Source organism: Terrapene carolina, unplaced genomic scaffold (assembly GCF_002925995.2).
Source record: "Terrapene carolina triunguis isolate 2854851 unplaced genomic scaffold, T_m_triunguis-2.0 Scaffold508, whole genome shotgun sequence".
Taxonomy (NCBI): Eukaryota; Metazoa; Chordata; order Testudines; family Emydidae; genus Terrapene; species Terrapene triunguis.
The window spans coordinates 2,105,981-2,116,868 of record NW_020664859.1 but is presented as its reverse complement, the minus strand read 5'-3'; the positions used below and the strand labels follow the sequence as shown (position 1 = coordinate 2,116,868).

Below are 10,888 nucleotides of genomic sequence, written 5' to 3'. Positions count from 1 at the left end.
CTGGGGAGCTCTGAGTTTCCAAGGCTGCCTCTGTCTCCTTTGTGTCCCAGCGAGCTGGCTGTGTGTATGCAGAGCTGGAGTTGCTATGTGAGGAGGGAGGGACTGAACTGACCCTGGCTCAGCAAAAGTTAGAGCTCAATGTCGGTTACTAAGCGAAGGAACTCACAACAGGCTGGCTATGCAGCAGAGCAGTGCTGGTCTTTTGCCCCTCAGATCGACTGGCCGGGCAGAGGAGGGAGCCCAAGCCTGGGGCCTCAGCCCAGGCCATGCAGCAACAAGCATTGAGATGGGCTGAGAAGCAGGAAAAGCTTCACTCACTGCTGGTGGCTCTGATAAAACGTACTCAACTCTGCAGCCCTGGCAAGTGCCGCTCGGGTTAAACAGCTCCGGGCTGCTGGGGCTGTGGCTAGACTCTGGCTATGGACTGGGGTCCCTGCCCTCCCAACCAGGAGGAGCTGCAGGCCCCTCAGCAGTCCATTCCTGAGTGCCCCATCTGCTATAGCCCCTACGACAACATCTTCCAGAGGCCCCTGCTCCTCCCTTGCGCTCACACCTTCTGCCTGGAATGCCTGTCGAGGATCTGCGTCTTCGTGAAACAAGCCCAGACCTTCCCCTGCCCTCTCTGCAGAGCCCAAGTGCATGTCCCCGACGGAGGGATCCCCAAACTCCCGCCCAATATGGATGTTGTGACCCAGTTCCCTCCATGGCTGCAGACCCTGCAGGAGGTCTGGCTAGATGGACACAGACTGTGCTGGATCAAACAGCCGTCTTTGTCCTGTCAAGTGAGTGCCGGTGAAGAAGCCCTTGAGATGCTGGTTACAGTGGAGTTATTATACAACCCAGCCCCTCGGGACGTCAGTAGAAGAGATCTGATAGGTATCCACCATCCCTCCCGCTTGTCCATGTGCAGGGGGCTATGCCAGCTCCTATGGGAGCGTCGCCTGGCTGTGTTCTGGATTGCTATCCTGCTGCTGGTATTGATCGTTTTACCCATCATTTTTATACCTGATTCCCCCATGACCAGGACTCCAGAAGGTCAGCACCAGGTGGGGACCTTTCCGACAGCCGATGCTCCAAGCAGCAGTCTGAGCAGGTCACAGAGCTTCTAGCAACTTGCCATCCTCTGCTTGTGTGTAACACAGTGCACCTACTGCTTTACTTCTCCTGCCCAGGAGAGCCGGAGGGGGCTCACAGGTGGGCCGATGGATAGCTTGGTGACGGGGAGCTGCTGGGGCTGGACCATAGCTTTTGCCCCAGCCTTGAGAGGCCTGGCTTCAGCTGCTGTGTTGTTCTCAAGGACTCTGCTCAGGCCCAGCTTGGGAAGGTTTCCAAGGCCAAAGACCAAATTCAGGCCTTACGTAAATCAGCCTAATTCTAATGAAGCCAGGGGAGTTGCACTTGCTTATACTGGGGCTGAGCTTGGCTCCAAACATGTTTCTGCACTGTGATAACTGTAGCCCCTTTGCCTTGGTACATGCAGATCAGCTCAAGTCCAGGGGAAGAGACACAGCCCAGGAACGTTTAACATTGAGGGACGGAATGGAGAGGTAAATACACTCGGCATAAAGTGCCCTTTGCAGTAGCCAAATGCAACAGATGCAGACTGTCATTGGAGGGCACAGAGGGTGATGCCACCCACCTGCCCGGTCCCTGAGTTTGCCCTTGCCACATGACAAGGAGCTGCAACAACTTGCTCCTGAAATGCCAGATGAGAGGACATGAGCATGGTGACTTTCCATGTGGGGTGGGGTGGGGGTGGGGATGGAGGTTATGCAGCAGATGCCAACCTCGCCTCCCTCTAAAATATGCAATAACTGCTTCTATTTGACTGAGGCAACCAGTGCCAAAAGCAAGACAGAGGGGCAGATGCAGGTGGGAGCTGCTGGAAGATGGCTACAGTAGAGAGGGTAAAAGGTAGATGACATGTGCATGGCTAAAGTAGAGGACTGGGAGTCAGGACTCCTGGATTCTGGTTTTGGCTCTTCCATAGGCTGCCTATGTGAACTGGGTCAAGTCACAGCTGCTGCCTGCCTCAGTTTCTCCATTTGTAAGATGGGATAATTACACCTGCTTCCTTGTGGGATATGAGGGTTCATTAATGGTTCAATGGTACTGGTTCATTATTAAATGGAAATGGTAGAATTCTCAATGATAATACAGAAAACGCAGAAGTATTCAATAAATATTTTTATTCTGTATTTGGGGGAAATGATGATGTAGGCATGTCATATGATGCTGACATTCTTTCCATTCCACTAGTATTTCTAGAGGCTATTAAACAGCCGCTACTGATCCAGATACTGTTCATCCAACAGTTTGGAAAAAAACTGGCTGAGGAGCTCTCTGGCCCATTAATGTTGATTTTCAATAAGTCTTGAAACACTGGTTTTAGAAGACTGGAGGAAAGCGAATGTTGTGCCAATATTTTAAAAGGGTAAATCGGCCACCCCACGTAATTATAGGTTTATCAATCTGACATTGATCCCAGGCAAAAATAATGAAGCGGCTGATACAGGACTCGATTAATACAGAATGAAAGGAGTGCAAATCAAGGTGGAGTTATGGAAAATAGATCCCATCACACTAAACTGATACTTGTTTTGGCTGAGATGACAGGTTGTGTTGCTCAAGGCAATCGTTTGATGTAATATTCTTAGACCTCTCTACGGCATTTGACTGGATCCTGCACAACATTGTTATTAAAAAACTAGAACAATATAAAATTAGCTTTACACACATTACATGGATTAAAATGTAATTGTGACTGGGGCAGCATCATCAGACAGGTGTGTTTCCCGTGGGGTCCCGCAGGGATCACTTCTTGGCCCTAGGCTAGTTAATGTTTTTATCAATGATCTGGAAGAAACCATGAAGTTATCACTGGTAAATTTTGCAGATGACACAAAAAGGGGGGGAATAATGAGGAGGACCAGTCACTGATTCAGGGCAAACAGCTTGGCAAACTGGGCACAAGTGAACAATATGCGCTTTTAATATGGATAAATGTGAAGTTTCTGTGAGCTTTACACACAGGCAGAGCCTGACTTCTGCTCACAGCCTGACTTTGCTAACTTTGCTGTATATTAACAGGCTTGACCAATACTTTAGTTCAGACCTCAGGCCTCATACTGAGCCTCTGATGCAAGGCCTCATGTCTTAGGCTAGAAATAAACGTAGCCCATATAGGTGACTCTACCCCGGGAAGCAGTGTCTCTGAAAAAGATTTGGGGATTGTGGCGAATAATCAGCTGAATATGAGCTGCTGGTGTGACACTGAGGCCAAAACAGGGGAAACTTGAGTAGGAGTAGAGAGGTTATTTTATTTCTGTATTTGGTACTGGTGAGACGGCTGCTGGAATATTGTGTCCTGGTGCCCACAATTCAGGAAGGATGTTGCTAGATTGGGGAGCAGTGGCTCCGGTAGGTGGAGGGGGAGGGGCAGGGGGTCTCCCTGCACTGCCCTCACCTGCAGGCACCAACCCTGCAGCTCCCATTGGCCGGGAACGGGGAACCATGGCCAATAGGAGCTATGGAGGAAGTGCCTGCAGGCAAGGTCAGCATGCAGTGCCATCTGCCCCTTCCCCCCCACCTCCCCCGAGCCGCTGCCAGACATGCCAGCCACTTCTGGAAGTGGTGCGGGGCCAGGGCAGGCAGGGAGCCTGCATTAGCCCCACTTCCCTGCCACCCAGGAGCCGCCTGAGGTAAGCGACGCTTGGTCGGAGCCCGCACCCCGAACCTCTCCTGCACGACCAAGGGTCGAGGTGGATTCTCCATCACTGACAATGTTTAACTCAAGACTGGCTGTTTTTCTAAAAGCTCTGCTCCAGGGGTTATTTTGGGGCAGGTCTCTGGCCTGAATCACACAAGGGATCAGCCCAGATGGTCACATTGGTCCCTTAGGGGTCTGGAGCACATGACTTATGAGGAGAGGCTGAGGGAACTGGGATTGTTTAGTCTCCAGAAGAGAAGAATGAGGGGGGATTTGATAGCTGCTTTCAACTACCTGAAGGGGGGGTTCCAAAGAGGATGGAGCGGCTGTTCTCAGTGGTGGCAGATGACAGAACAAGGAGCAATGATCTCAAGTTGCAGTGGGGGAGGTCTAGGTTGGATATTAGGAAACACTATTTCACTAGGAGGGTGGTGAAGCACTGGAATGCGTTACCTAGGGAGGTGGTGGAATCTCCTTCCTTGGAGGTTTTTAAGGCCCGGCTTGACAAAGCCCTGGCTGGGATGATTTAGTTGGGGATTGGTCCTGCTTTGAGCAGGGGGTTGGACTAGATACCTCCTGAGGTCCCTTCCAACCCTGATATTCTATGATTCTATGATTCTGATCTTGGAATCTAGGAATCTCTGTGACTTGCTCTGAGATCCCTGGGTTGGCGGCCCCACAATGAGGCAGCAGAGTTTCAGGAGGAGGCGAGCTGTGTGGGACTCTGATTTATGTGGGATCTGTTTTCCTTTGATGCAGCGTCTCTAGCCAATGCAGCAGCAACTCTCCCCAGCAATGGCCTGGCTGACTGGTCCCATTGCGCACTCTCCAGAGCAGGGTGGAATATCGCCTGGGGTCGAGACTGCCTGGCTGCAGCCAGGGGCACTGGCACCCATAGGGTTTTTGCCTCCATCCCAGCAGGCATAGGGAACCTGCAGCTGTGTGGGACCTTGTGAAAGAGGGACAGGTATCAGCGTCTGCTCATGGGGTCAGACAGGGCAGACTCAGGGAGCTGAGCAAACATGGTGAGGTCAAGGGTCACTGATTCTTAGGGCAGAATTTCACCTGTTCCTCTTCCCCGTCTGCAGCCATGGAGAGGGCGTGGCCCCACTACTGGGCCCCGCACCCTTTCCTTTGGGGCCATCTGGGTCTGAGTCAGTCCTGCCCTAGCACCTCTCCGCCACACCCAGCCCTGAAAGGGTCAATTCTGTGCAGCTCCCTGCTCCCACCAGCTCAGCCAGGAGGAACTGAGTCAAGAGCTGGATTGGGAGATCCTCAGGCCAGAACAAAGTGCCCTCACTCTCGATCACAGGATTGCAGCGAGAACTCCTCCCCCACTTTACTGTATTTGGAGCCAGGGCATCATTGCCCAAGCAGATCTTGAAGCTTTCTGAAACCTTAGAGCAGGGGTAGGCAACCTATGGCACGCGTGCTGAAGGCGGCACGCGAGCTGATTTTCAGTGGTGCACACACTGCCTGGGTCCTGGCCACCGGTCCGGGGGGCTCTGCATTTTAATTTAATTTTAAATGAAGCTTCTTAAACATTTTAAAAACCTTATTTACTTTACATACAACAATAGTTTACTTATATATTATAGACTTATAGAAAGAGACCTTCTAAAAATGTTAAAATGTATTACTGGCACGCAAAACCTTAAATTAGAGTGAATAAATGAAGACTCGGCACACCACTTCTGAAAGGTTGCCGACCCCTGCCTTAGAGCTTTGAGACCAACAAAAGGGCAATGGGAATGTGGCTCAGCCATGGCTCCCATGCCTGACATGAGATCTATACATAACAGGGGTGCTGTGTCTCAATGAGCAGAAGCCAGAGAGGAGGCAGTGTGGCCTAGTGGATGAGGCACTGGACTGGAACTCAGGTGACCTGTATTCTAGTCTTGGCTCTGGCCTGCTGGGTGACCTTGAGCAAGTCACCTACATGCAAACAGGGGAGTCTGAGCGGGAGTTTGTGGGAGGGACCGGTAATATAATTATTATGGTTAGGAAGGGCCGCATCACCAGTGTCAACACTGCGCCTGTCTCCTCCACCTGTGATCAGACAGTGGGCTTGTCTATACTACCCGCCAGATTAGTGGGCAGCAATCGATGCACGGGATGTTGATTTATCATGTCTAGTATGGAAGCAATAAATCAACCGCTGAGCACTCTCCTGTTGACTCTGGTACTCCACCAGAACGAGACGCGCAAGCGGAGTCGACAGGAGAGTGTCAGCTGTCAACTTACCGCAGTAAGTAGATCTAAGTACGTCGACTTCAGCTATGCTAGTCACGTAGCTGAAGTTGTGTATCTAGATTGACCCGCACGGTAGTATAGACAAGCCCAGAGAACCTGACCATGGATGCTTCTATCCAGACCCAGGTGTGGATTTGCAAAGACTGTGACCTACATCTCCCACTCAGAAAGTCAGGCTGGGGAGACCATCCAGTGTGAAAAGGTGCCTGCTGGTAGAATCTCTGAGGAAGCAGCTGGGAGAGCTACAGGAGGAGGTGACTAGGCTGAAGAGCATCTGCGCCTATGAGGAATTCATTGAGAGTATTTATATGGAGACATCCAAGGCTGAGGAAGCTATCCACCTAGAGAGGACTGCTGTCAGACCACCAGGGGATGAGGATATGGCTCTGTCACAGGGAGGACACTGGCCTCTGGTTACTTCTGGCAACAGGCCATGCTCAACTCCTACTCCCAACCCACCCACCACAGTGATAAAGAACCGTTATGCTGCCCTGGCAATAAGGAATCACCCCCAAAAGTGAGGAGAAGCCTTCCCAAGACTGGAAAGATCGCAGCCACCCACCACTCCCAGAAGGAAACGTAGGGTAGTGGTGGTTGGTGACTCTCTTCTGAGGGGACAGAGGCACCCATCTGTTGCCCTGACATGGCATTCCAGGAAGCGTGCTGCCTGCCAGGGGCCTGGATCTAGACAGTATGGAGGGATTGTTGAGGATCATGCTACTCATCCATGTAGGCACTAATGATACTGCGAGGTACAATCCTGAGCAAATCAGAAGTGACTACAGGGCTGAGGGAGGGTGAAAGAGTTGGGAGGTGGTGTTCTCTTCAATCCTTCCAGTCAAGGGTAGGGGCCTGGGCAGAGACAGACATCCTGGTGATGAATGCACAGCTGGGCAGATGGGGTCACCAGGAGGGCTTCAGCTTCCTTGACCATGGATGATGTTCTGGGAAGGACTGCTGAACAGAGACAGGGTCCACCTATAAGGCCTTAACTGGAGTATAGTGTCCAGTTCTGGGCACTACATTTCAGGAAAGACGTGGACAAATTGGAGAAAGTCCAGAGAAGAGCAATGGAAATTATTAAATAAAACATGACTTATGAGGGAAGATTGTTTAGTCTGGAAAAGAGAAGACTGAGGGGGGAACATGATAACAGTTTTCAAGTACATAAAAGATTGTTACGAAGAGGGAGAAAAATTGTTCTCGTTAACCTCTGAGGACAGCACAAGAAGCAATGGGCTTAAACTGCAGCAAGGGAAGTTTTAGTTGGACATTAGGAAAAAATTCCTGTCAGGGTAGTTAAGCACGGGAACAAATTTCCTAGGGAGGTTCTGGAATGTCCATCATGGGAGGTTTTTAAGAACAGGCTAGACAAATAGCTGTCAGGAATGGTCTACTTATTACTTAGACCTGCCTTGAGTGCAGGGGACTGAACTAGATGACCTTCTGAGGTCCCTTCCAGGCCTACACTTCTATGATTCTATGCTTATGCCTCAGTTTCCCCAGCGGACACAAAGGGCTAAGGCCGACTTCCTTTGTAAAGCATTACGAGATCTACTGATAACAATCACTGGAGATGAGCAAGGTAGGCTGCTGATGATGATTGTTGTTTGTCATTTGTATTATCATAGTGCCAGGAGGTAATGGCCCTTAGAAAGGCAGTAGTTGTCACCAGGAACCGTCCCATGGCTGCCAAGATACAGCTCTGATTCGAAGTAGAGGGTTAATCACTAGGGCTGCATGGGCTGAGTGGCATGTGGGAGAGTAACTGGGTAATATGGACCCCAGAGACTAGCAGCCAGGGCATGTGGGGCACTGAACAGCTGGTGGGACTGCTTTGGAACTAGTGACCAGGGGTGGAGGAGCTTGTGGCTGCAGGACCCTGCTGGGAGGCTCAGGGGGAGCCACGTCCATGGATTGCAAGGGGGCAGGGCTGAAAGAAAGAACCTGATGCTACTTGGTGCCATGGGAACTCCTTCAGGCTGCTGGTGGGGGCAGAGGCAGGGCCAGCAACCACAGGGCAGGGAGCAGCAGCAGATAGTTGGTGGCAGAGGTTCAACAGCGGGGCAGTAATTCCCAAAGAGACCTTGTCACATCACACCCGGCAGCCTGGGCCATTCAGGCAGCAGCTAGCGAGGCACTATGTAAGAGAGGAGTATGACTGCTCAGAGCTCCGGTATGAAACTGCAGAAAAACCTGAGAGTCTCTGGATAAAAGTTGAGAAGTGTGAGCAACAAGGGTGATGTCGTTGTTGGAGTCTGCTATAGACCACCAGACCAGGGGGATGAGGTGGATGAGGCTTTCTTCTGGCAACAAGCAGAAGTTGCTAGATCGCAGGCCCTGGTTCTCATGGGAGACTTTAATCACCCTGATATCTGCTGGGAGAGCAATACAGCGGTGCACAGACAATCCAGGAAGTTTTTGGAAAGTGTAGGGGACAATTTCCTGGTGCAAGTGCTGGAGGAACCAACTAGGGGCAGAGCTTTTCTTGACCTGCTGCTCACAAACAGGGAAGAATTAGTAGGGGAAGCAAAAGTGGATGGGAACCTGGGAGGCAGTGACCATGAGATGGTTGAGTTCAGGATCCTGACACAAGGAAGAAAGGAGAGCAGCAGAATACGGACCCTGGACTTCAGAAAAGCAGACTTTGACTCCCTCAGGGAACAGATGGGCAGGATCCCCTGGGAGAATAACATGAAGGGCAAAGGGGTCCAGGAGAGCTGGCTGTATTTTAAAGAATCCTTATTGCAGTTGCAGGAACAAACCATCCCAATGTGTAGAAAGAATAGTAAATTTGGCAGGTGACCAGCTTGGCTAAACAGTGAAATCCTTGCTGATCTTAAACGCAAAAAAGAAGCTTACAAGAAGTGGAAGATTGGACAAATGACCAGGGAGGAGTATAAAACTATTGCTCAGGCATGCAGGAATGAAATCAGGAAGGCCAAATCACACTTGGAGTTGCAGCTAGCAAGAGATGTTAAGAGTAACAAGAAGGGTTTCTTCAGGTATGTTAGCAACAGGTATGGGCTTTATAAAGCAGCGCACAAGCGACCAGGGAGCGTTTGCGAACAGGGGCTGCTAACAGGGAGTTTCGCAAGGGAGTTGGGAAGGGGAGCAGGAAGGGAGCGCAGGTCCCTTGCCGGTTCTATCTGTTTTCCCTTTATTCCCCTTAAAACTTTAAACTTCTTGCTTAAACAACCCTTTCAGCGGACAGGGGGCTGCAGACGGGAGTTTGACAGAGGGAGGCTTACGATGGTTAGGAAGACCCGCAACACCTGTGCCAGCACTGCTTCTGTCTCCTCCACCTGCGCCTGCAGCCAGACAGAGCGCCTGAGCATGGATGCTTCTACCCAGATCCTGGTGTGGTTTTGCAGAGACTGTAACTTGCAATTTCCACTTACTGATATCCAGGCTGAGGGGACCATCCAATGTGAAAGGTGCCTGCTGGTGGAATCTCTCAGGCAGCAGGTGGGAGAGCTACAGGAGGAGGTGGCTAGGTTGAGAAGCATCCGAATCCACGAGCAATTCCTGGACAGTGTCCATGTGGAGACAGCTGAGGTAGCTGTCCCAGGACACAGGACTGCTGATACACCACTGGTGGAGGAGGAGATGGCTCAGGGTGGACACTGGCAGCTGGTTACTTCTGGCAGCAGGCAGTGCTCCACCCCTGCTCCGAACCCTCCCGCTGTGGTAATAGGTAACCGTTATGCTCTTCTTGATACAGGAAAGAAGGCATCACCCCCTACAGTAAAGGAGGAGAAGCCTCGTACCCCTAAGGCTGGGAGGTCTGCTGCCACCACTGCGAATAGGAAACGTAGGGTAGTGGTGGTCGGAGACTCTCTGCTGAGGGGGACGGAGGCGCCCATCTGTCGCCCTGACATTTCATCTCGGGAGGTATGCTGCCTGCCGGGAGCCCGTATCCGAGACGTTACGGAGGCATTGTCGAGGATTATCCAGCCCTCTGACTACTACCCCATGCTACTCATCCATGTGGGCACAAATGATACTGCGCGGTGTGACACTGAGCGGATCAAGAGTGACTACAGGGCTCTGGGAGTACGGGTGAAGGAGTTTGGAGCGCAGGTGGTATTCTCTTCGATTCTTCCTGTCAAAGGTAGGGGCCCGGGCAGAGACAGATGCATCATGGAGGTGAATGCCTGGCTGCGAAGATGGTGTCGCCAGGAGGGCTTTGGCTTCCTAGACCACGGGATGCTATTTGAGGAAGGACTGCTAGGCAGAGATGCTGTTCACCTTTCGAGGAGGGGAAAGACCCTATTTGGACACAGACTGGCTAACCTAGTGAGGAGGGCTTTAAACTAGGTTCGACGGGGACAGGTGAGCAAAGCCCGCAGGTAAGTGGGGAACATGGAGACCTGGGAGATGGGTCGGAGACGAGAGGGAGTGTGGGCTATATTGGCAGAGAGAAAGGAGGGTCAGGACAAAACCGGGAGGAAAGATCAAACCAGTATCTTAGATGCCTATATACAAATGCGAGAAGTATGGGTAATAAGCAGGAAGAACTGGAAGTGCTAATAAATAAAGACAACTATGACATTGTTGGCATCACTGAAACTTGGTGGGATAATACACATGATTGGAATGTTGGTGTGGATGGATACAGCTTGCTCAGGAAGGATAGACAGGGGAAAAAGGGAGGAGGTGTTGCCTTATATATTAAAAATGTACACACTTGGACTGAGGTAGAGATGGACATAGGAGACGGAAGTGTTGAGAGTCTCTGGGTTAGGCTAAAAGGGGTAAAAAACAAGGGTGATGTCATGCTAGGAGTCTACTACAGGCCACCTAACCAGGTGGAAGAGGTGGATGAGGCTTTTTTTAAACAACTAACAAAATCATCCAAAGCCCAAGATTTGGTGGTGATGGGGGACTTCAACTATCCGGATATATGTTGGGAAAATAACACAG

The 10,888-nt window shown here is 51.0% G+C and overlaps 1 protein-coding gene across 1 annotated transcript; it reads left to right on the top strand.

Moving 5' to 3' along the window:
• The first annotated feature begins 419 nt into the window (after positions 1-419).
• LOC113407890 (RING finger protein 223-like) lies at positions 420-1,109 on the top strand. The gene has a single exon (XM_026658729.1). It carries the CDS (start codon positions 420-422, stop codon positions 1,107-1,109), a length of 690 nt encoding a protein of 229 aa, XP_026514514.1.
• Positions 1,110-10,888: the final 9,779 nt, after the last annotated feature.

Coding starts and splice junctions, on each gene's coding strand:
- LOC113407890 (XM_026658729.1), top strand. CDS start 420: ATGGACTGGGGTCCCTGCCCTCCCAACCAGGAGGAGCTGCAGGCCCCT.